Source organism: Phasianus colchicus, chromosome 24 (assembly GCF_987193195.1).
Source record: "Phasianus colchicus chromosome 24, bPhaCol1.hap1.1, whole genome shotgun sequence".
In the NCBI taxonomy this organism is placed as follows: domain Eukaryota; kingdom Metazoa; phylum Chordata; class Aves; order Galliformes; family Phasianidae; genus Phasianus; species Phasianus colchicus.
Genome location: NC_143459.1, coordinates 5553125 through 5579300, shown reverse-complemented (window position 1 = coordinate 5579300; position 26176 = coordinate 5553125). Strand labels below are relative to the sequence as shown.

General features: G+C 46.2%; 2 protein-coding genes across 6 annotated transcripts in view; one reads left to right on the top strand and one right to left on the bottom strand.

Moving 5' to 3' along the window:
- The window catches only part of CSMD2 (CUB and Sushi multiple domains 2), a 267542-nt gene that overhangs the window by 225905 nt on the left and 15461 nt on the right, over positions 1–26176 (bottom strand). For 3 of the 5 annotated variants that reach the window (XM_090124246.1, XM_090124248.1, XM_090124249.1), the window contains exons 1-2: positions 9836–10378; positions 9426–9681 (exon numbers count right to left, since the gene is read on the bottom strand). In XM_090124246.1, coding sequence (XP_089980372.1) covers positions 9426–9582 — 157 coding nt within the window. In that variant the 5' untranslated portion in view covers positions 9583–9681; positions 9836–10378. Of the gene's footprint in view, positions 1–9425; positions 9696–9835; positions 10379–26176 lie in introns of those variants that run through there. The other 2 variants (XM_090124247.1, XM_031594831.2) reach the window with 2 other exon arrangements.
- Positions 12604–20144, top strand: C24H1orf94 (chromosome 24 C1orf94 homolog). The gene is made up of 6 exons (XM_031594832.2): positions 12604–12919; positions 15827–16284; positions 17108–17280; positions 18112–18183; positions 18824–18999; positions 19560–20144. Exons 1-6 carry the CDS (start codon positions 12687–12689, stop codon positions 19633–19635), a joined length of 1188 nt encoding a protein of 395 aa, XP_031450692.2. The 5' UTR covers positions 12604–12686; the 3' UTR covers positions 19636–20144.

Genomic DNA, 26176 nt, shown 5'->3' with positions numbered 1-26176 from the left:
GTGCTTTATATTTACTACCTAATGCCTGCTTCTCACCTTGGGCAATCAATGAAAGTCACCACAAGTCCACACTGCACAGACTTTACAATTCACTTTGCCAAACGAGCCAAAAAAAGAAAAACAAAACTGACCCAAACCAGAAGTGGTGACACAGGCTAACGAAGAAAAAGCTACAAAAGGTTTCTAATGAATCAGATGCAGAAGAAAAAGCAGCCGTTTGAAACATTCCAGTCATATCCAAAGTTTCATCCCTTTCACATAAACAGGTTTCAATGTCCACACATAACACCAGCAACCAATCTACACTCTGAAACTACGATACCAGGCTGCTTTCTCTCTTGTTCAGACCCAATTTAGAAAGTTCCACACAATGTGCAACTCCCAAAGCACCTCCATACACTTGCTGTGTTCTGTGGCCTCCATCCATGCTAAGCACCAAAGTCTCAGAACTTATTTCCAGTATATCGTACTATTTTATATTTCTTTCAGCTTGTCCGTTCATTTAAAAACTCATTTTCACCCTCGCACTTTCTATTTAATCTTAGTTTTCAATCCCAAAAGCAGATCAATACCTTTCTTCTTCAATTTACATAGCTCTCAATCAAAGAGTTAACAAGGGGTGAATTGCATCGACTTGTAGGTTCAGATTGGGTGGGTTTTTTTTTTTTTTTGTAAGAAGCCTCATTTGCTAAATGCAGTCATGGAAAAGGAAAAAACCTGCCCACAACAGCCCTCAGCATCAGGTTCCTAGGCAGAAAATAAATAAAAAAATTAAGGTTATAATTCGTTCTCTCGTTTAAGTCCATCACAGCACTTAGTAGGAACAAACACAGACCCTCCCAGAAAACATCATTTTAGGAGCACTTGAAATTCAGTGAATTAACTCGCTGTTGCTAAGCCGACTTCCATCAGTTAGAATTGATTCAGCTATTTATGAAGAGACGACGACAGCGTGAGCTTGCAGGACCGTTTCTGATGCCCTCCTTCTTGCCAAAGGTACAGCAAACACCACTTCCCAGCACTGAAAGACCTGTAGGTCTGAGATACCAGCTACTACAGCTGCCTTCAGCACCAAGGCTCAAGAATTTCATTCAAAAAAAAAAAAGAAAATAAAAAGCCACACAAACCAGGATGGTTTCACTGTGCTTTAGCTCCAGGCTTTAAGCAAAACAATGTCTGCAGCGTGGGGACCATTTCACACATTGTTCCTTCAACAAATGCCTACCTGCCAGTTTGGTTGTTTTTTTTTTTTTTAAGATGTATTTTCATTAAAACACCCTGCCAAAACACTGAAGCTCCAACACAATTGCTTTACCATCATCTTTCATAAAGATGAGAGTCATCACAGCTCACAGAAGCAGAGCTGGAGCCCTAGGGGAAAGAAAGAGCCCTGCAGAGGCTTCAGCCTCTTCTCAGCCCATCCCAGCACTGGTTCCTATGGAGGCTGTGTTAAACCCAGCTTTAGAAGAAATCCCAGTGCAATCAGGGAGAAGTTCCCTACCCTTCAAACACTCATTATTTCAGCAGGTGGACACTTCTTTTCATCATTAACACTTAGGTTTTCCAAGTGGTGCTTAACTTTAATGGAAACAACCCAGGATTGTGGCTGACAGATGTGCAGGGTTCCACAACCAGCATCTAACCTTTCCATAATGGAGACAAAAATACAATCGAGGGATATAAACAATATGCTGCACGATGCAGGTAGCATCTTGTAAAACGACACCGGCTTTGGGAAAGCTCATTATCCTTCCGAGGAAATAGATTTCTTTTTTGGAAGGATATATGTTTTTCTTGATGTCGTTATTCAGCGTATCAAATGGGAAAGGAATACTGAATTGTGCCTTTGTTGTAGAAGAAATGAGCTGCCATTTTCTGTACCTCCAGCTTGGCAATGGCTGCTCACCGAGCATCACATCTATCTGACAAAGGACCAGATCCTCCCTGGCCCTGAGAGAGGAGCAAAGAATCCTGCTGAAGATAATGGAGTGACAAATGTGAAGGAGGAACGACTGAGGAACAGAACAAGACCCAGAACATCCTTATGTTTTCAAACTGCAAGACTGGCTCTTTTGCAGGACGCTTAAAACGCCAGCTAGAATTGCTCATTTCAGCTCAAAGAACAGAGAAAAAGAATTCCCTTTACAAGCCATTAGATCTCAAGCTTGGGAAAGTAAGAAGAGCAGAGTGAGGGCAGAACTGGAACAATATCCAAGAGATTACACAACCAAGTTCTTTGACAAACTTTCTATTAAAAAAAAAAAAGATGAAAAAAAATCCATCAAATGGCTTCCGGTGCTTTAACGAAATAATTGCTCAAACACTAACAAGAGGCACCCAGATCAGGAAACAACTTCTCTATTTCCAAATTCCTTGAAACTTCCATCTCCATCACACATGGGTAACGCTGTTTTATCCATTCTGTACAAGAAGCTGAAGCTCACACAGACTGAACAACTGCTTTGGAGCAATGAGTTTGCAGAGGGTTCAAACCTCAACACCCAGCCTCCCTCCCCTGTCAATACTCTGCTTTTGTCAGAGACCAGTATCTCATTTCTTGATGCTTTTGGCAAATTCTGAGTCTGCTGCAGGTCTCCTACCCTCCATTCCATTGGAGCACACAACTCTTGTAAATGCTGTGCTGCAGCCTTTCACAACAAATGCACAAATGTGGATACAGACATACAAAAAAAACCATGCAAGTAATACACCACGACCTACAGAAAGAGCCAAGCAACCTGTGCTGGAACAGAAACTGCATTACATTCCTGACTTTTTGCCACGAGCATTTTATTTCTTGAAGTTCAGCAGCAAACAGACAACTTTCACCTTAACGTCATTCCCAATTAATCCCAAATTGTACGTGAAATGATTGAATTCACTCCGTGCAATCAAGGCAGAGAACCAAGAGCACAAAACCTGTGAGGCTAATCAACAGAGCGCAATTTGTATCTGCTGAAAGCCTATCACAAACATACCCGGATCTCTCTGCTGAATAAATCTGTAAATCATTTCAGGATTCTGCAGATTCTGCTCACCCCCGCCTTACAGAGATGGAAGTGAAACAGAAGGACAAAAGCTCACATCCTCAAGGACTTCCAGGAGCCATGGAAGACAGCAGGAATTGGGCTGCGATGACTTCTCCAAGTAGAGAAAGAGCACAAATAGCAGGAGAGCACTGAACCATAAAATCCCCAGTGGTGGGCAGCTCTCTGGCTCTGATTAATTCATCTTTCTGGTCTCCTTATTTCAGTCTCCTGCAGCACCTGGCTCTGGATGCTGATGGGGCCATGATTACCAAGCCAGGGACTGGGGCAGAGAGATGTTCTCCTTGGTCCACATCTGACTGACAGCCTAAGAAACAACTAAATTCCTATGGTAAAAGCAACAGGTGTGGCACAAAGGCAGGCAGATTGAAGCTAAATGAAGCCATTTCATTAGGACACAACACACTTAGCATTCCAGAGTGCTAACACAAGCCAGAGGCCAAAGGAACCAATCTTCTCTTTCTTTCATTTTTAAATGTCCCGGATAAAGACACCTTTATTGATATTCATTGTTGTTTTATCTGCCTTGAAATGGGAACTGCAGACATTTTGATAAATGGATTGAGAAATTGTTCTGTTTCAATGTAACTACAGTAAAATGCCTTCACATTCACAGTGCAGATACAGCTGAGACCTCACCCTCAGAGAGAAGACATCTCAAAAACATCTCCTATCTCAGCAGCAACAGGACGGCACTTATGTGCTGCAGTACCAGGAGGAGAAGACCTCAAGTTTGTCCTCAGTTCTGCTGGCTGACCTTGGGCAAGGCTTTCTGCATCAGGTCCCACCTCATATCCACTGTGCACTTACAGGGAAATGGTTTTTTTCTGCCCAGTGCCTTCACTTAGAGGGTTAACAGCAAAGCAGGAGCAGCCGTGGTTCACATGGAGAGTGGAAGGGAAGAAAAAACCTGCCAATAGGAACATGATAGGCTGTTTATTTCCTTCTTATTACAGATGGAATCTTGCATGTTGAAGTCACAAATTACTCAGGAAGAGGCACAAATGCCAGAGAACACTGAAGTACACCAGGTGAGAGCTTGGCTGCACTATTAACAAGCCCAGCCAAAGGTACAGATGAGTACAAAGCTGTTCTCTGGTGGTGCTGGTTGCCCCTCACACATCACCTTTAGGTGCTGCATTGCTGTCACCTTCAGTCTCTGCAGTCCTCTAACGCCCAAGAAATACATCCAGGATTGTTATCATTTGGATTGCTTTCTTCCAGGCAGGGGCTGCTTCCAACCTTATGAACACACAGGTTACGACCTCTGCTCACCCACATTTCTGCAGCAGCCACCATACTACAAACACGTTGCACGGGTGTCACAGAATCACAGAACATCCCAAGTTGGAAGGGATCCACAAGTCCCTTTAAGTGACATTCCCCTTCCTTCGCTCTCTAAATCCCATAGGCTTGCCCCCAAACCTACACATCAATTCATTTTCATGCAGATTTTTTTTTTTTTTTTGCAGTCAATAACACGGAGAGAATTTCTTTAATTACTTTTTTATCACACATCTCCCTGGCAACCATAGCTGCTCCAGACCTCACAGTTGCAAATCTTCCTGCACTTCCATGAGAGCCTATAGATCACCACATCTCCCTGCTGCACCATCATCTGGGCCTCCCAGCCACGACCAGCAGCAGCAGGGCTCCCACAGCTCTGCTCCTCCTCCCACCAGCAGACAGCAGTGGCAAACAGTGCATCGTGGCAGCGATGCCTGCACCTCAGAGACACAAAATTACTGCAGTCACTCCTGCAAGGGGCTGAAGCAGGGGATGTAGCTCAGACTGGGAACACCATATTCAGTCCACTGTGAAGCAACGCAAGAAAGCCACAAGTCAAAAAAAAAAACCCTCTGTTCCACTTCCACACAGGGCAGGTATCAGGAAATTGCACACAAGCTGGCTGCAGCACACTATCTCCATCCTGGCCGTGTCCATGGTAGCAAAGACTGAAACGGAGTTAATTTGATTTCTTTAATCAATGGGATTTTCCCAGTTACACATTAACCACTATCAGATCAGTCAGCCACTGCATAGCATGGCAGAGGCATATTTATTTTGCAGATTACTGCACTGCATCACGTTTATAGCAAGTAAAGTACATTGATTTCCATAATTGCACTGTACTTCACTCCTCCAGAAACACTGTGTAAACACAGAAACCATGGGGGCTAACATCACTGGAGTGTTGGGGATTTTTTGCATCTCTATCTTGATTTCTTTGAAAGCAGTGTAAGTACCTCCATCTGAAAGCCCCTGAAAACAGATCAATGAGGCAGTCAGTCCTGTTTAGGAAAAAGCATTCTCTACAGCAGGAATACAACCTATGATATGAATGTGCTATCAACAGCTCAGCTACACCTTGAGCCCTAAATCACCTTGGCAAACACACATCCGCTGGGATCCACGGCAGACTGCCTGGATCACATTCCCTGAACCCATTTTGACAGTTGCCTTCTTTTGACAGAAACTCACAGACAACTGGAAGGCAGCCACCAAGGATCAGCAGAGCAGACACCCACCTCTGTACCACTGCAGGCTGCCTCGGCTGGGAACCATCAGCCAGCTGAATACAGAATTTCCCTAGGAGGTATCTGACATGACAGGTTGGCTCTGCAGCAAGGAGAGCTTGAGTTTGGATGTTCTTCAGCAGCACTGAGAGGCCACGACAAAAACCAGAGTGATGGGCAATGGGGAGCCACAGAGCAAAGGAGAGCCTCCTGTACCCGAAATGATGATCAGCACAAAGAATGAGAAGACAAAGAATGAGTGAGATTGATTGCCAAGGGTTACATAGCAAGGCAGCACCACACACTGCAGTGCTTCCAGTGAGGGTTCCTTCCCCTGCCCTCCCCTACCTGTTGTGTGGGCACATGCTTCCATGGAGAAGGCCATGACAAATGCAGATCACAGAATCACTAAGGTTGGAAAAGACCTATAAGATCATCCAGTCCAACCATCCACCCATCACCAATGGTTCTCGCTAAACCATATCCCTCAACACAACATCCAATCGTTCCTTGAACACCTCCAGGGTCGGTGACTCCACCACCTCCCTGGCAGCCCATTCCAGTGATATTCTTCAGATATTCTTCAGGAAGAACTCACGACAGCACCGACCTCCATGGAGAGGTAAGAAAGTTCAGTGTGCTCCAGCCAAACCAGAGCACCACAGCTGTCCAGGTACACATGGACAGGCACACAGAGAGGGAAGGATTGGCCCAATCCTACCCAACTGAGGATCACACCCCACTGTGACACACTGAAAGCACCCAGCCCAGCATCTCCTCCTCTGCAGTCCCAAAGGCAAAGAAAGAGAACTGCAACACAAAGCCCTCTATTGTGCCAATCTCCCCAGGCCAGTTTGATCCCAAGCAAAGAGCTGCACCCTCTAAATGTTTACCCTCCCCCTCCTGCAACAAGAGGCATCAGCAAGATATGAATGAGTGGGAATCATTCATTTCATTTAGCACTGATATCCATTAGGATAGGTAGTAGGACTCGTATCAGAACGATACGCTCAGCTACTATCATCAAATACTGTAGTTTCATCATGTGCCACAATCAAATGTAACCAAGCCAGCGACTGCTCCCTTCCCTCCTGCACAAACATCCATCCACTGCTTCAGAGTTAATATCTCACATCCTCACCCCCTACAAAAATACACCGAGTGCTTCACAGCCAAGTTGCTTCCCTAGCAGAGCAACCATCCCTGAATCACTCTTCATCCTGTGCAGATTAGAGGCAACAAGATAAAAGGATGGTTTACAATGGAGATGCGGACACATACATCAAAATTCATAAGCTGCTTCCTACTCCTCAAAGGAAGAATTTGCCAAAACTCCTTTCCGTCAAGAAAAACAGAAAATGACAGTGGGATAAAATTGGTGAGGCCACATTTCAAGCCACCGCAACTTTCTGTTACGCAGCACAAAACGAGATGTTGACCAGTAAAGCACAGTGTGAATAATGACATCGAGACCTCCTTCAGAACAGCCTTCAAGAGAAACTGCGTGCGTGCACCAAACACACTCAGCCAACGCACACACCAGTGTGCCAACGCACAGCCAATTACCCAGCAGGGAACAGAAACATTCTTATTAAGACCACCCGTTTCCACCATGGAGAAATCTCAGCACAAGATGCACTTTGTTTCCAAGAGGCCATACGTGAATCGGCTGCTCTCAGCCAAAGACCCACCGCCCTCCTCAAACCCAAACGCCACCGAGTTCCCACACCACCAAAATAAGAAAGGGAAGCCATGAACCACTTCCTCTCCCATCAGCTGCCACGTTCATCATAAACTTTGGTGTATGGTAGAACACCTTCCTGCAGCTGGCTCAGCTCGCTGCACAACAGGAGCCTCGTCTTGCTTCCCCATGCATCTGAATGAAGCACACACAGCAAACAGCCATTTTTTAGAAGGACGCTGTTGGACAGCAGAAGCACTGCCCAGCACAACTGATGTGATCTCAGGAGGATTTCTTTCCTTTGTTTTTTTTTTCTCAGCCGGCCAGACCCACTAACTGTTAGTTTTGTATATATATACATACAGCTCTACTGCCACACTATGGGTACTCGTGGTTATTACTGCCACACAAACCCCAAAAACTGGCGAGATCAGAACTGAAGTCTCTGAGGAACTTTGCTCTACCAAGGCTCACTGCCTGCCCAGCAAAGCAGCAGAAGCCCCTGAGCACAGTGAGCTTCCTTGCTGGGGTTAAGCCCCAAAACTGCACTGGGTTCTGCACTGAGGTGTTTGCCTGGTGATACCATCACTGCACTGTGCAGCTCCTGCAGCAAGGCAGCACCGGTTCCAAGTGGAACCCTTACCTTGACAAACAGATCATCAGTGGGATTTCAGAATCTGGTGAAAAAGGAAGAGCTAGGAAAGAGAAATTGACTGACACCTCTAATTCTGATGCAAATTAAAAACAAACAAACAAAAAAAACCTAACAATCTCACATCTGAAAAGCTTCTGCAGATTTACTTGCAGAGAAAAAAAACACAGAGCACTGACCACTGGATGAAGGCATCAAACAGCACTCTGAATGCAGGGATAGAGCCAGGGGCCTGGAAAGAAAAGATTAAATACTGACCAAACAGGTACAGAAAGAAGCCTGGAAAATCTAGCGTGAAAAAAGCTACAGATAGCCTGAAAGAAGGGGAGAGAGCTGCAAAAAACCTGACATAATAAATCTTCTTTAGGTATCTCTGCATCATTCTATTCGTATCAGAAAAGCACAACAGAAACTGCTGGAAACGGTTCTCCCTTGTGGATAGGCAAAATGCTCCTGCCGAAGAAAGGGAAAAAAAATAATCACCAGAAATAAATACTCATCCCTAATTATGGCTTGTGGGTTGCTGGGTGGTTCCACCTCCTTCCCTAATAGATGCTTCCAGTTAGCACAACTCCTCGGGTCCACTGCAAGAACACTCGGGAGGAACAGTTAATTATTCTGAATCTCTTTGGAGAAAGTCTGTCTTACATAATAAAATGAGTGTTGCATTCTAAATAACACGAGGATTTAAAAAGAAAAAAAAAAAAAAGCCTTTATACACATGAACACACACACAAGCATACATTCCTCCAGCCTAGGATGCAGCAGACGAGACAAACATTACTCAGAAACTCTTGGAAACCAGGGCGCAGCAGCGTTGAAAGAAGGCTGCCAAGCACAGCTCTCCCACTCTTCCCCCTCCCACACACACAAGGACAGTCCCTAAATATTTGCTGTTTGCACCAGAAATAAACTTCAGTCCATAGATGTGCTTTTGCTACAAGGTCAGCTGCAGAAACCGGGGAGGAGACGTGCGCACGCTGCCCCCAAATTGAAGTCTCCCTCTTCCAAGTCAATGCATGCATTTGTCACAAAAATCACCATGCTGAGGCCAAAGAGCTCATCTTATCAAGTTCAAATGCAGGGGGGGAAGAAGAGGAAAGTGCTTCCATTTTCATTCAAACCTGTTTTATCAGCTACGGTCAAATGCTGTGGGTACTGAAATAACGGATTAAGATGCAAGGGGAAGACGGGGGGAAAGCAGTGGCATTTCTCACAGTCATCTTGTGTATCATACAGCAACCGTGCACAGATTATTTGACCCATCAGAGAAGGAGAAATACTACGGGGTTCTATGTGGTATTACATCATTTGAGGCAGTTTCTCTCCAGCCTCTGGGTGCAACAATCTTGCCTGAAGAAAACCGAACACTCATTCAACACTATAGAGAAGCGTGTGCTGACATACAAACGCATCCACACACACACACACACCAGAGTCCCCTGGAAAGAGGATTACCAGCAGTCCCAGGCTATGAGCAGCAAGCAGGGAAATGCCCCAAAGTTGCCAGCCTTCCCCAGCACACTCACCGTTCGCAGAGGCAGCCAGGAGCCCCACGGAGAGCAGCAGCACCCGGCTCCAGGAGCTCAATTCCACCGTCATCAGAGCCAAGATCCCCAATTTTCCCCAATTCCTTCCGAGGCTGCAGCTGCATCCCGGCCGGTCCCATCCCAAGGAAGGTTGCATGTCAAAGGGCGGCAGGAATGGGGCGTGCTGGGGGTTGGTTGGTGGTGGATTTTCCCCCCTTTTTCTCCCCCTTTGCGATTGGGATAGTCCTCGGCTCGGCTGGAAGAAGAGGAGAAAGGCAAGAGGGGAGGGGAGGAGGGGGGGGAAAAAAAAAAAAAAAAAAAAAAAGCAGGTCAGGCTTGCGATTTCTTTTTTATTTTATTTTTTTATTATTTTTTTTTTTCAGCTCAGGGAAAGAAAAAAAAAATCCCACCGCATGGAAGGCTCTGAGCTTCTGCAGCTGGAATGAACCAAGTGTGGCAGCAGCTCGGGGAGAGGAGAGGCGAGGAGAGGAGGGCTGGCTCGTCCCTCCCGGCGGCTGTCTCCGAGCCAGCTCTCCGGCATCAGCGGCGCGCAGCCCCCGGGGATTTATACTTTTTTATTAGCCACTTGATTAATCGCTCCTGTATCTTTGTTCTCCTCTTTCTCTAAATGCTGGGAGGGGGCTCGGGCGCTGTCATGAGGGGCTGCCGCGCAGTCAACGAGCAGATCTGCCTCGCTTCTGCTTCCTGGACCCAGCACAGTCCTCCCACCAGCCCCCGCCCCAGCATCACCACCACCACCACCACCACCAAGCCGCAAATTACGCTTTAGCATGTTTAGGCATTGTTTTTTTTTAACGCACGCCACAGGTTTCTGGCGTGGCAACAGGGCCCGCAGCCCCCCCATTTTGCAGCGTGCCCACGGACGCACACACAGCATCTCTGCTACGAGGGCATCACCGGAGAGCAGCGCAACCCCCCCCTCCCCACCCCCCTTGTAAACAACTTGATGATATTGACACGATTTGGGTGATGAAGCAAAACGCAGAAGGGCCACTCCAGGGCTGTGACCTGTGCTGGGCACCGGAACGAGCTGTGCTCCCCCCCCCAGGGCACCCTGCTGCTGCTGCCCCTCTGCGGGGCTGGGAGCGGCATCCTTCTCTCTCCCCCTCCTCCCCATCCCCCCCTCCACCTTGTTGGTGCTTTTTTTAAGCGTCTGTTAGGACATTTGTCCCCACGGCTGCATGCAAGATGGGGAAAAAAAAAAAAAAATGCGGTCTTTAAAGATACAGTGAGGAACTTAATTATCGTGGCAATGATGCGCAGATCGGTGGACAAGAAAAAAAAAAACACAACAACTACGTGACCCTACAGCTTTACAAAAAGGAAAAAAAAAAAAAACACCCTCAGAAGTCGTCCGTTCTCCCCCCCGCCCCCCCAATTCCCTGCAAGCTGCTGCCTAACGCCCGCCTATCGGCCAGCAGCAGCCCCATCCCGCAGCACCGCGACCCGCACCTCCCCCCCCCCCCCCCAAACCCCCCCGGAACGGAGCAGGGCGCAGCAGCCGACCCGGCTCGGGGCCGCCCCCAACCCCCGCCCCGCGCTGCGTTTGCTGCAGTTGCTTTGCTGCAAAACCCCCTTCTTTGGGCTTGTTCCGGTTGCCCTGAATGAGCTTATTTGACAGCTAAAAACAAATTATATCGAGGGTTCGCAAATCTGTCCCTCCGCCCTCGGATCCATCCTCTCTCTCGCTCCCTTTTCCCTGTGTCCCCTCTGCATTTGAATCCTTCCACTGCCTACACTGTGAGCCAATGCCAAGAGCCAAGGCAACCAGTGCTGTTACATGAAAGAGTTGCTTTATGTCTGCTTAAACTGCAGTGTCCTATTCAAATAGACCTTATTGTTCAAAGGCACGGATCCAAATCGAAAAGGATCAGAGAACAGGGTACCACACTTGACAGCTCTATACATTGCTTCTCCCTCACACAGCCATCCACCTCGGTCCCCCACCCCCAGGCTGTAGCCGGAGATGCGACTCGGTTGCTGCGCACAGCAGAGCACGGCCGAGCCAAGGGCTGGAGCCCCGCACCGGGAGCAAGCAGCCAGCATAATCGAGGCATTGAGGAGACACAGTCCTACTTTATTTCTGGGCAATAACGCCATACCTATTGCAAATGAAGGGCTCCCAACCGAGCAGGACCCCACACCTAGCAAAGAAAGCTTACTCTCTCTTTAAGAAAGAAAAAAAAGTATTTATTTGCTAAATGGACGGCGTGATGAATGTAGCAGAACCCATCACCGTAACCAACATCTACCCCTACAACTCACCTCCCCAAGGAGATGCTTGCAGGTTCTGCTTAACAGCCCACTTCTGGCCTCTGAAATTCACTTTGCATCTCATCTTTGGGGTGATTTTGCAAGGAGTCCTCAATGGGGAGGGGGGCACCAGTGGGGCTGGGAAGTCTGCAGTCCAGCCAGGGCTCAGATCAGCCTCCTGCCTTCAGACTTTGTGGCAGACATTCAGCCAACTATTTCTTACTTTGTGTAGCCCAAAATACCTCTTCCTCCCAGCCCAAACAGTAAAATCTGTGATCCCTCCCAATGAAATTAGAGCAATTGTAACATCCCTGATTCCTGGTTTAAGGCAGAGAGCTGAAAGCAGCTCACAGGTAGGAACCTCATCCTCACAACGGCTTCCCACAAGAAGAGCAGCTGAGAGCTTGGCAAGGGCACGTGGAAGAAGTGTCAGTACCAGGCACAAACACCAGCCCACATCCCTTGGGCTCTCCTTTCTCTCTTCCCCCCAGTGCAGCTCACAAACACAACCCTTGGTGATCAGTGAGGAACCACAGAAGGCATTCACACTTGGAGAACGATGCCAAAAATTGAGAGTTTCACCACTACTAATCTGGTATAGGAATGCAAAACAGCTTACTAACTACCACACGTTTATCCTTTCTTAACCATATCATCACTAGGGAGAAAATAACATTTATCTGGGCAAAGCCATGAGTTTACAGAGCCATGCGCTCTTCAGAGCTTCATCACCTGCAGGTGGGAGAGGCAGAGCTCCAGGAAGAGGAAGAAGGGCAAAGGACAGCTGAATGCTGACTCTGAAAAGATAGGAATCTAGTTATAGGTTTATTAGAGGGGAAGCTCCCTGCTGCACTGAGGACAAGTGGGTATTTGCAGTTACCAACTGCCAGGTCCTGGCATTCCATGGTTGCCACGGCTCTTCTTTCCGTTTGCCACGTACACAAACCATCGTTCAAAAAGATTGCCTGAATGCAAAGAGGTTGAAGGATGCTCACCGGCACGGACAAGTTCTCAGCCCCAGCAGTGAAATCAGAGGGCTCGTTCCCATTGGGGCCGTTCCCACGACACATCTGGATCCACGACAACACACCCCAAGACGGGCTGGACAAAGCCTGCCACGAGATCTGGAAACGCGTGCAGAGCCTCTCCTGGGAGCTGCAGCCCATCGTCTGCACGGATCCACCTGGTGCCCCATGGAGCAGGAATGGAGCCTACAGTGGGTGAGTGACCGCCTGCACTGCAGGACGAGGGGCTGCTGCCTTCCCTTCGGTGCCCGGCTCAAAAGAGCTCTCATAACCCTTGGAAACAGCTGGAGTGCTGGGTTGGCTTCAGGCAGCCTCCTGATAGGAGAAAGTATTCCCACTTTTCCCATTATAACCAGTTTTTTTTGGGAGATCGTGTCCCGTGAAAGCCAACTACTTGAAAATCTGAAGCACCATAAGCAGCTGCTGCGTTCTCTTCCCCACAACATTTAAGGAAAAACAACTACACACACATCAAAATATTTACAGGAAGAAGTGAAAGCAGCATTCAAAAGGAACAAAATCGAAAATTAAAGTGTTATAAGGAAGCTACTGTAAACAGCTGATCTTTACAAAGAGAAGCTGAATTTAGCACAGAAAAAAAATTATGCCAAATCATGTTCTGCGGGACAAATGGTGATAAGGGAGGGAAGGATGCTCTTCAGATTAATGGGATAATATTTACTATATGCTCCTGAAGTAGAAAAAAACCTGAAATTTACAAATCCAGCTATCAATCAGCAAGTTATTAGCACGTGTCCAGTTCTTAAAGCCTTCATAAATCACATATCTTGCCTGAAACGGTGAAAAACTGCGATCGTGTCTTTTAGGGCCAACTTCACAGACTGAAAAAGCCGATAATTTGATAATTTTAGCTGAAGACATGGAGGAACAGAAGGGGAAATGCCCAACGCTGTATCAGTGAGAAACCCAGGGAGTAGATCTTGGAGTCCTGGCTCCTTCCCTTCCCCTTCCGTATCCATAACAGAAATAATAAGTGAACTAGAATAAATGCACTGAGTGAAGGCAAACAACCCAAGGATAACCAGCGAAGCCAACGGAGTTGCACTGGTAGCTCAAGTGATGCAGCTGAAACACCTTAATTAGCCCACGCTCAGCCACATCCCTTGGTCCTGCCAGCTGCTTAGAAGTCCAAGCAAGGAAATACGGTACGAAGCACCATGAGCTATTAACAGCTAAAAAAATTACAGAAACAAAGCTACCAATAGAAATACATAGGTCTAGTTTTTAGCAATTAATCTGATGCAGTGACAGCAGCCTCCCACCCCCAGCCTACTTAAGCCACTGTAATGGGGCTGAGGCAGCAGATCAAAATGGTTTGGGACAAGCAAAAAGGACCTGTGAGAAACTCAGCATCTCCAACTAAGATGAAATTAACAAGCCAGCAAAGCACAGTGGCTAAAGCACCATCCTCAGGTTCAGAAAAATGATTCATTGTTCGCCTGCTGATCTTCAAGTTGCTTTGGGCAGCTGCTCTGACCCTTCTGCCAGCAGCATTTTGCTGCATTGAGCAAGCAGGCTCTTCAGCAAAGAAGTACCCTCTGCATACACTCATCCAGCACAGTACATTGCTCATCAGTTGTTCAAAGACCCTCCTGAGTCACTGAACCTTCCAAAAATACCAAACCTGAAGTGCTGAAACCAAATTGCCGTACAGAATTCAAAAGAACTTCCCTAAAATCTCTTCAGGTGAGGCAGCCCTGGGTCAGATGCCCACCTCTGACCTTGGAGAGAGCAGCTCCTGTACCACGGGTACCTCTGTTATTCCTGACAGAACTGCACTGAACTATTTCCCTTCATCTCTCCATACCCAGGAGCCCATAGAGGTGCTCCCCAACCCACGAGCTGCAGTAACATCAGTGGTCAAAGATTACACTGAGTGACCTTGCTCTAGTTGGCAGTCTTTAATTATCTTCGAATATTGACTTCTTTAATTATCTTCGAATATTGACTTATGCAAATCGCTGTTTCGCTCATTTAAAAACCTACCTGGAATCTTTTGAACAAACAACAACGAGTTTCACCTTCCTGGGTTTGTTCTGGAGTATTTCGATTCAGGAGAGCAAAGCTACTGAGAGCACAGACCAGGGGGTGGCACAAGGAGCTCCTTTTGTGGAGGGCATCGCAGCAGCAGGAGTTGTGCCCTTCCATCAGGAGAGGGTGAAGCTTCGTAGGCAGGCATCAGCACCAGGAACACGCTGTGCTGTGTTCACATCTTTGCTTTGCTACAGACTTAAACCGTGCCTGAAAAAGTCACTTGGAAACAATGGAACACAGGGCTTCAGTAACCTAAAGCTTAAGTCCAAAACCAACCCTCCAGGTCTTTCCAACCACCACTGGGGAGAGGAATCCCAGTGAAAGATGGGATAAAGTGTTGTAGAAAATAAGCTTTACTCTGGAAATAACAGCAATTTCCTATATTTATCCCCATAGTATGAATTTGTTGAGGATTTTAAGGTATCTGCTATTTAAAAACAGGGGGAAAAGCAGCATCCTGCCAATTATAGTGATCCTATGATTAGGGATAATTAGATACATCTAACTATTCAGATTTCACTAATATTAGCAATCCACTTATGTACTATATATGTACCTGTACAGTGCATGCACAGAGCATCCCTCAAACTGAGGAGAGTAAATTGATAATACGTTAAGTTGGTGAACATATCTAGCTGTGAAAGAGCAAAGTGGGATTTAAATGAGTATTTTGAGCAGGGAACCATCATGGGCACTGAGGTCTGCCTCCGAGAACACAGCATTCAGCCCTGGCAGCCATCCCACTGTAAGGCCCCAGAGGATTTCAGGGCTTCCTATCTGAAATGCTGCCACCCAACTTTGGTTATTCCTGAATAGATGTATTAAGTTGAGATTTTTTGTTGTTGTTGTTTTAATTTTTCCATTTTTATGTGGTTCTTTGGAGAAGAACGGTGTGCTGGAAGAAGTTTTTGTTCTGGTTGAGAAGGAATGCGCGAATCTTAAGCAGAGCATAAATGAGATAGAAATGCAAGGTGTAGAAGGAATCGAGAAAATGAGCTCAATCTTATGTCAAACTCTGAACAGAACCCTTATTCCACTTTCTTACAGAGACTGGTTGCTAGATGAAACAGAGGGACTTGAAAGTATATACAGAGCAGTGATTGGAAACAGAGAAAGAGAGATGAAATTAAGAGCTCTCTGCGATGCTCAGCTTTCTGCTAAATCCACCATCTCCAACCTCCTGCATTCAGCAAGCTCTCCCAGGAGCTCCAAGGGGCTGGGGGACAGCAGCACCACAGGTGCTGGCAACAAACCAGGGATGCCATTGCTGCTGAAACACACAGACATTGCCAAAGGCCCAGACAGGCAGGTCATGGCTGAGGAAAGCAAGGCAGTGAAAGAGTTCCTCCAGAATGGTGTGTTTAGCACTGCAAAGAACGACACAGCCGTGCCAGCTCTGACAGCAGAAAGTCAAACTGCAGGACAGAAGCAGCAGCTCTCAGCAGTTGCCAAGATTTGCTCCAGACCTGACTCCAATGCAGCCACAAAGGCACTGCAGAATCCAGGTACGGATCAGGGCATGGTGCTGGTAAAGCACTGGGAGTGATGGGAGAACCAAGGCTGAGCAGAAGTGGCTGCACACTGTTGGCTGAGGTGGTCAGCAGGCCTGCAGGGTTCACTTTGCAGTGCTGCCTTCCACACTTGTATGTGGGACTGAAATCTACCAAATCCTTTCCATTCCCCAATTGCATTTCATATCAGATGCCAGTATTGCTCTCTCCTCTATCCAACGTCCTCCTTGTATGAACAAGCAAGAAATACAGGAAGGTCACAACCACAGAGCTTTGCATACCTGGTCAATATTTTCTATAAGCCAGGCTGTTTGGAGGGGGTTGGTTGTGTTTCAGATGTCATGATTTGGATTCCCAGTAAGAGATGCTGAAGAGATCCACACTTCCACAAAGCATTGATAACTTAAGGCATTTAAGCATCTCAGAATGAAGAAAAATAATGATGCGTTCCTAGATGTGCTGTTAAGTTTCTGGGTTGGATTTACCAGTCTGGAGACTTCACACCATCAGTGGTAATTTCCTGATCTCAGATAGTTTTGAGCTCTGTAAGAATGAAACGAGAACCTTTTGCCCCATTCCAGTCATTCTTACGGCTCAGGCAATTAACTTTATTCCAGGTCCTGTGGGTTGGTTCAATGGTTTAATATGAATATGAACTGCTGATTTCTAAGTGTGGGTCTCCGTGCTCCAGAAATAAAGCCTGCAAAAGCATTTTAAATGCTTTGCTCACAGGGAGAGCGTGTCCTCGTAGTTGCAAGTGCTTCACAGTTTAACGAAGGGAATGCTTAATTATCTTCAACCTTGTTTTGTTCTACAGTAACTACTGCAATGTTGGATAAAAAAATTGTTATATACAATGCCAGTACTTCTACTCCACGCTTTTCTGCTACTACAACCACCACCACAACCTTAAACCAGTCAATGTGGCCCAGCCTGAGCTTCCCTCCACTTCCTCTATTTCCAAACCAGCCAAACTTCCCACCCTTTCAGGTAAGATGAAATAAACGCACACTGTGAGAAGAGCAGAACATCTCCAGGCCCATACCAACAAGCTCAGGGCATCAGCTACCACTGCTGTGAAAACTGCTGTCTGATTTGTAGGGCAGAGCTTAAAAGAAACCAGACTGCTGTCCTACAGTGATTAATTACACTGGCATCACACTGGTTCACCATCAGAGCATTAGCATCCTATGTAATGCAGTCCTCTGAGATGTTTGTGACCAAAGGGTGATGTTTTATTGACATGTACTGAATGCTGACCTCTCCTGGCATTCATTAGTTTACGTTGTATTTACAAATATTTATCCTGTATTACAAATACTTTGAGCTAATAATTCATTAGGGATATTTCACTCGGTGGCTCTGTTTACACACTGGGATTCTGCTTTCTTCACCTGGTGAAACAGGACCTCATCAAGGTAAAAAAGCCAGCTGGGATTATTAAGACAGCAAATGCTGAAGTCGAAAGGAATAAAACACTGGGAATCCCACGTATCCATGGCTTACAGTCCAAGAACTTCCCCATTTCCCCTGAAGCCCACAGGTCAGAGACCTACTGAGCACAGGACAAGTGCAGCCCTTCTGCCCCCAGCACTGGACTGCTCTGCTTGGCCATAACTGAAAGGAAACACTTCGTCTGGATGTCGTAGGGAGACCAAGGGAAGACTTTTCCCCAAAGCTAAGAAATTAATTGAGCTCAACCTGGTTTCTCTGAACATAACTTCCCACTAAAAAAAAAAAAAAAATCTCACACAAAGGTAATAATAATTAACGGAGCGACTCGAACTGATTTAAAAATCATGCTTTCCATATGTTTAACAGGGTCCATACCAGCGAGCAAGGATCCCTTTCCAGCAAGCTCTGCACCCTTCCTTTGGATGCTATTCAAGACAGGTGTGTTCAAATGGCTACAAATAGGCTTCAATTTGCAGAGCACAGATGCTAAGCACAATGGATCAGTCAGTAATGTTTGTTGTATGCCAAGATTGACATTGGTGACAAAAACAGATCTGGAAACAAGATGCTGAGCTGGGCTAAGTTCATTTAGTTCTCTGGAACAGTTCTCAAGAGATGGCCATGAGTCTCTAAGTGAAGAGATCTATTGCATATGCTCAAGTTTTAGACAAATTAATTGGTACGTCTTAACCAAACTGCAATCAGAATGGAGATGATTTTTTTTTTTTAAGAGTTTGCATTTATGTAAAGGCAAAAACCATCTTTCTCTCGGATCAAAAACAGAGAGGAAGAGGGAACTCAGAGGGACAAACCCACAGCTGTAGGTCCCACACAGCCCACCTCCAGCTTTTGCTCCAGAGACTTATTTGAAGAACACCTAAAGTGAAGCAAGCTGAGCCCAAACTTGAGTGAAGATGGGAGTGCACTGAGAATAGCAGCAGGTTAAGAGAGATTTTAGAAGAGGGGAAAAAAAAAATTCACCAAAATATCTGAAAATGTTTTAGCTCCTATCATTGGGAGCATCACCCACCTGCAGGCTCTCATCACCATTCCCCTGTGCTTTCTCTCTCCTCCCCAGGGGGCTCCATTCAGCCCACAGATGTTCCGGTCACCCTACACTCCTTTGCTGAATTACATCCCCCTGGTTCAGCCCGGTTTCCCCTACCAGAGGGCCCCACCTCAGCTGCCCACCAGCATCCAGGATCTGCCAGCAGCACACGATGGGATGCGGTTCCCATTTCCTCCTCTCTATGGGTAAGGCCGTGCAGATCTGCATTCCAGCTTCAGCACCCAGCGAGGGGTCATCCCTTACTGCACCCCTTCGTGGAACTCACAGCCTAACCACAAACTGGGCTCCCCAGCTCCATTCTCACCAAATCAGAACAGAAAATTAAAGTTTTTATAGGGTATGTAACTCCAAAATAAGTTTGACACAGTAATGAAGTAATTTGTTTTAAGCCAACGAAGCTGCTGTAGGATAAGATCACACCTACAGCTTCCCAGTCCTCATGGATAAAGCATGAAGTTTTTGTAATCTAGCAGAAAGGAAATGCTTCAGCATGATAGAAACCAAAACATTTTGACACAGAGCGTCGTTAAAAGATTCATCTCCATAGGTTTCTATAAAAACCAAGGATCTGCTAACAATCTTAGGCTATGTAAGTTCTGCATAACATCTTCCAGTACTCACAGAAAATAGCACATACTTCCCCTACATCACCTTTCCAGAAACCACACTGCGTGTCTTTTTAAAAAGTTAGTTGTAAATCAATGCAATCTCCTGAAGCTGGGCTGAACGTTCCTTCTTGTTTTAGGTTTGGTGCTGCACCAGGAGGAGCTGCGAGGTCCACACACCATCACCCCCCCAGTGGGAACTGCATAAACTTCTAAGAGAACCAGCACTCCTATTCTGACAGCACCAGGTTTTTATGTAAATATCAGAAGCCCTAGGATCCCATAAGAACTTTGTGTTTCCCCAAAGAGAAGATTTCTATCTTGAATATAATTCCACATGATTTACACGTTAAGAAACAGCTGCATGACAAATCAGAAATAATTTTTTGTTTGTTAGGATGACAGAAAAAGGGGCTTTTTCCCTTTTGGAAAACAAAGACATAATAAAAAATGTTTTATTTATGACAGACGTCTGAACACTTAAAATTGAATGTTGGTGCAATAAAGACTGTTGGGAAAAAAAAAAAGTTCTGGCCACAAATTTCAGCTCTGGTAGTTCTAAAAGTGTACATCCAAAGTGAGATGAGCACAGATCAGTCACTGGCTGAGTGCTGCAGCTCCACAAATGGAACGTTCCCATCCTGCTACTGCAAACCCTAATGCTAATCCACATGCTAATCTGACTTGGAGTATTAAAGATGGTCAAGCCATAATGCTTGTATGAAGAATCCTCTTTAAGTGTATTTTGTTGGTTATTTAATTCAGTTTCAAGGCTCTGACTTTTGACTCTGTCCCTGCAGCACAGCTGCTGCTGCCTCCATACCTGCATCACGACTGCAAAGCCAGAGCAGCAAGGCTTCCTTCCGCACAGTGAGAGCTCTCTGCTGTTACCTGAGCCAATTTGCTGGTCCCAGGGGTGTTCTATGGGATCCCACAGCCTGCGCTGTGCACATCACAGCAACTTATCACAGATCTCTTCCTGCCTTAAAACTGGCAAAGAAAGTTGCAGTTACACAGAGCTGACAGTTTGCAACCATTACAGCCCCGAACCGAGCAGTGAGAGAGTCTGCTCTTAAACTTGAGATCTGTGTTTTGCTTAAGTGTCTTACGTCTGTATGTGTCAAACTACAGAATCACACAGTGGCTGAGGTTGGATGAAATTAACAGAAATTAGCTTTTAAGCGTTGCCTACCAGCAGCTCAGGTATTTTGCAGACAGTTACAGCCCCACAAGACGTGGAGCTGAGGGGATCAAGTGTACTTCATCCCTGCAAGGGGCTTTGGGAACCAGAGGGCTGGCTTCAGCAGCACCTTGTACCTCGAGCAAAGGACACAGCTTCCTTCTATCCATTGAGCTTTAGAGCCCCAGAAACTCAACAAACACAGGATTAATTTACTAGGAGAGAAATGCTAAACGAAACTTCTTGTAACTCAATCACAGAATTGCCAGGGTTGGAAGGGACCTCAAGGATGATGAATCTCCAACCCCCCTGCCACACGCAGGGCCACCAACCATCCCACCTAATGCTAGACCAGGCTGCCCAGGGCCCCATCCAACCTGGCCTTGAACACCTCCAGGGACGGGGCATCCACAACCTCCCTGGGCAGCTGTTCCAACACCTCACCACTCTCTCTGTAAAGAATTTCCCCCTGACGTCCAACCTAAATCTCCCTTCCCTCAACTTAAAACCATTTCCCCTCATCCTGCTGTCACTCACCCTTTCATAGAGTTGATTCCCTCCCCTCTGTAGGCTCCCTTTAGGTACTGAAAGGCTGCAATGAGGTCACCCCGCAGCCTTCTTTTCTCCAGGCTGAACAAGCCCAGCTCCCTCAGCCTGTCCTCATAGGGGAGGTGCTCCAGTCCCCTGATCATCTTTATGGCTCCTCTGGACCCTCTCCAACAGCTCCCTGTCTTTCTTGTACTGGGGGCTCCAGACTTGGACACAGTACTGCAGATGGGGCCTCACAAGAGCAGAGTAGAGGGGAACAATCACCTCCCTGTCCCTGCTGGCCACCCCTCTTCTGATGGAGCCCAGGATCCCATTTGCCTTCCGAGCCACAAGGGCACACTGCTGGCTCATGTTCAGTTTTTCGTCTACCAAGACCCCCAGGTCCTTCTCCACAGGGCTGCTCTCAAGGACCTCTCCTTCCAGTCTGTAGGGATGCTTGGGATTCCTCCGGCCCAAGTGCAAAACTCAAATGCAACTCTTCCTTCCCTTCAATCTTGCTTAATGAGCAGCACGGCTTAGTTGTGCAGACTTAACCTGCAGCCAGTGCACGTCCACACGGAGCTGCCTGCTCCCGAAAGGCTGACACACAACCCCAGTGACACCCAGGTGATGTCTGTTAATAGTCTGCTCCCTTCTCATCGCAGCCTCCTTCCGCACTGCATCAGCGTTCATTTGGATCAACCAGCTGGTGGCCAACGAGATCTAGGATGATTTCTGTTAAGAAATGGATGCTTTGACAAAATGCACATGCTAGCTATTTTTTCCTCCATGTACAACCATAAGCCAAAATTTCCACTAAGATACATTAATAAATTAATTAGCAATTAGGACCCTCTAGTGTTTCCTCAAAGCAATGTTCCTCAGTCTCCTTGCCCTGTGGGTGACAGGTTGATAACACGATCTGGATGACTATGTAAGAAAATCAGTGCTGATGCCCACATGCTGCTTACAAGCTCCCACAGGTGTCAGCAACACAGACACAGTGATCTCACAGCTCCAGGGCACCTCACATCCAAAAAGACAACAAAAGGGGACACCAAGATGTCATCTGTTAATGACATCCCCTTAACCAGGTGTATTACAGCACCACAGTTCGGGCTAGAAAACTGTGAACTGAAAACTAACCCAGATGTACAAAGGAGCTCCCTGCAAGGAATGGGGCCATAGGATCATTACAGCATCAGTGGTCTAACCACAGCTGGAGCCACATCAGTAACACCAGTGCACTCAGGCAAGATTGCTGGTTTTTTCAGCTGAGGATCAAAGGCACTTAATGAAGACACTTATCAATGTTTCCTCCCTCAGCCATCACTCAACAAACGGCTGTGAGCCCTGTTTTAACCACAGAGTTTTCCAGTTCTCAGGAGCTTTCTGCTCACACTCTGAAAACCACAATTCCATTCTTGCACAAAACTCCTGTCCTAAATCTCTTACAAGTAGAGAAAGTGAAATTACCTCAATTTTACAATTAAAAAGCTGAACTCTAGGAAATAAGAGATAAAAAACGTCATTCGCTTTAAGGGCTCTAATGGCAGGCAGTCAAATATAAGAACACAAATCAGTCTCTAGAGGGCACAGCACTCACATACACTTTTCCACTGGTTTGACCCTTACTGCCATTCCCTTCCAGTGCATCCCACCACTGCTTGATGTCACATGCAGCTCCAAGTCCTTGCTAATGAGAGATATAAGTACTGAATTTTTCCAAGTTCCTCTTACAACTCCTTCCACACATCCCATTTTGTCCATTACAGGCTTCTCACATGAATTTTAGATTAAGATTTTTACATATTACTTTTATATTCCTGTTTTCAAAACCCAAAACAGATCAGAATCTGCTTTGGCTAAAGTCAGCTGTGTTCAGCCCCAGTAAATTCCCATTTTCTCTCAGTAAAATACAGGCTTGGATTTTTGTGCTGTTAAATTCACTGACTGTTTTTCTCCAATATTCCTAATGCAATTAGCATAACAAGATAAAGGAATCAAATCCTTTTCCATTTTTCTTCCTTTACAAAAGGACTGATGACAAACTGGGAATCAGAATCTGTATTGAATTACATTTGCCACAAAAGAGTTCATTAAGTAATAGTACATAATAAAAATCATCTGTCAACTTGAGGGATCGAGCAAATTCACTTAACGAAACAGCTGGTTATTTTCTACAGCACTCCATAGCCCAAATGGTCAACGTGAGCAAGGAGGACGACTGAGAAAAAGGGAAGGAAGGAGCAGCTCAGTTGTGAGCATGCTGAGCCCCAGCTTCAAAGCTCTTCTCTTCTGCACAGCCTGGCTGCAGCAGCACTGCCCCAGTGCCTTGATTTCCCTCTCACTACAGGGATGGCAGCAGCTCTTTTCACACAAAAGGGAATATGAAGCGAGGGCACAACAGAGCATGAGATGCTTCCCCAGCTGGAAATATCACAAAAGGAGCAGGCTTTCCATCCCTCTCCATCAGCTGGTCGTGGCTGTGATGGGAGCTTCCCATTCAATGCTCCAGGCTGGAGCAGCATCACCACTCCCAGCCTCCCAAAGAGGGAAACTCAATGTGAAGATGCTCGACTTGCAAACTTTGTGCTCCCAGCAGCACATTTAGGAAGAGAGCCGAGTGCCCATCCTTTGCTCTAACAAGTGACACCAGCTCCAAAAATTTACCTCTCCTTCCACATTCAGCTCACTCACTGAACAATCCAAACCCCTGCACACTGCCTGCACTGCTCTGGCTCAGGGGATTTGTTCCAAGCTCCTCGAAGGCCCATAACGTGCCACTTACAGCAGCAGTACTACAGGAAACGCTCTGCCACAGAGAAAGCTCTCTGGGCACAGAGGTCATCGTTGACATGGCATTGCTGTGTGCCTCCAGTGCCCTTCCTGCATGTCTTTAACACAACATTCTCAGAAGAGCAGCCCTCCTTACAAGCAGTCAGCTTCATTTTCATCTTGTTGACTCTTTGCCACTTAAGGATTTGCTACAAGTCATTCTCAGCAGTCCTCATCTTCCACCTACCTACAAGAATGTCAGATTTATTCAGCTCTATGCAAGTAGGTCTCAGGAGTGAATGGATGGAGATCCTTCTTGGGCAGCCAACCAAAACCAATTGTGAATGTTAGAAACAGAACAGATGGGTTTTAAGAATCTCATACCAGGACACAGCCAGGATGGAAACACCAACCCCAGCACATGGATGATGGAATCTCAGCTCCACAGAGCTTTACAGGACCTGAAAGAATTCAGGAGACGTTGCAGGAGTTGCAGTCACTTGGATTTGCAATACTGGAGACAGCAGCATCTCCATGGGTAGGCACAGATCAGCTTCTCTCCCTTTCCTCTAGAGCCTTGCACTGCTCATCTTGCTATCACTGCAGTTTTTCCCAAAGTAATTTAATCCAGCTATCCAAAGCAAACTTCTAGAAAATTAGCTTGCTTGTTTCCTAAGTCCTTTATATTTAACATGTGGGGAGGGGATGGATTGGATAGCTATTAATCAAAGGATGGGTTTTATTCCTGTGATGTCATAAACTGCAGAAATTGAGCTCACGCCGTTTATTAAATTACAGGAACGTCAAGGAAAAATAGATAGCTCTAATAATACATTTTTGCCTATCTGGTATATTTTATATATAGCTTGTAGAGGAGAAATTAAAAGTTTTCTACCATATACAACTTTAAAAAAAAAAACAGAATAGATACTCTTACTAATGCAGAATACAATTATTCCAGGCAAAAGTTTTATTCTTTCACCACCATTTGAGATTGAGCTCAGAGCCTGGGGGAGAGGAAGAGGATTGCTCCAAGATAAGGAAGTCTGTGCTTAAATACATAAATACTGTAGATGAGGAAAGAATAACAAGCACATCAACGTCTCCTACAGGCAGTCCATCTGTGCAGGGGATCAGCTCAGCAGGCACACAGCCTGCATAGCACTACCAGCACCCCAGTCAAGTGGATGTTACTGGAGCTCCCAATGGACCCCAGCATGGCACAGCTGCCAGGTTGGTGGAAGCACCTAAGAGGAGAGAACTGGGCCAGAAATCTCAGCTCTTTGCTGAGACCCAGCCCAGCCTGAGAAGTAGGATGGCATCAGACTCACCAAGGTCAGAAGACTCGTAAAACTGTTTCCATGAAGAGCATCTCTGCCTATTATTCCCAAACCACTCTTAAGCACTGACAGCCTTTCTTGTTAGCTGCTTTTTTTTTTTTTTCCCCTCTCCCTTTTAATTAACAGTTCAAGAAGCATCCCTCTACACAGTTGCAGGCCCATCAAAATCTGACACTACCTCATTTTTATTCTTCTCCCACCATCCTCCCTCCTCTCATCTCCAGGACTTTCCTGTGATTCAGCACAAGCCCTTCCCAGCTCCCCTTACAAGCTGCAAACTGAGTCATTATTGGATGGAAGGCTTCCAAGAAAAGTGCCCAAATGGTGTCAATGCACCAAATCCTTCCTCTGGGAACTGGACTCACAGGAGCACTGCCATGGAATGCTGAGCTGCGATTCAAGATGCGGGAGCAAAGCAAGTCAGAACTAAATTCTGAACTCCACGCTATTAAGAGCTGTGACATTTACAAAAATTTTGAGGTGAATCGTTTGTGTGTTAGTCTTTGGTTTCACATTGATCTTGCAAAGACAGACATGAGTAAGTACACTGTAGTGTTATAACCTTCGATGGAGCAGGCTCCATAAAATGTAAATTTATCAATGACTGCAATCGCATAGGGCAGGGGGAAGCTGTCTAAGGGATTTAACAGGTAAAGCCAACTGCCAGAACACAACACTTAGGGACAGCCCAAGGTGAGGAGAAACAGAAACCCAGGAACACTTCTGTCACATTGGTAGAGGAGAACCTGACCTCATTTTCATATTCATTTCTCAGGGTCGCATCCCTCTTGATCTCTCACAGGTGCTTCTGCAAAGGTAGGGCTCATCAGAGCTGAAGCATCTTATTGAACATGCATGGCTTTCTCACCTCTGAAAGCAGATTGGCTCCTGGGAGGAATGAAGCATCCAGCCAAGGACGCAAACAGCAGGG

Bases quoted from the DNA above. Each gene is read 5' to 3' on its own strand.
- C24H1orf94 (XM_031594832.2), top strand. From the start codon at position 12,687: ATGCTCACCGGCACGGACAAGTTCTCAGCCCCAGCAGTGAAATCAGAG. The intron at 16,285-17,107 runs GTACGGATCAGG...TTTGTTCTACAG, and splicing joins AAAGGCACTGCAGAATCCAG to TAACTACTGCAATGTTGGAT. The intron at 19,000-19,559 runs GTAAGGCCGTGC...TTCTTGTTTTAG, and splicing joins CCATTTCCTCCTCTCTATGG to GTTTGGTGCTGCACCAGGAG.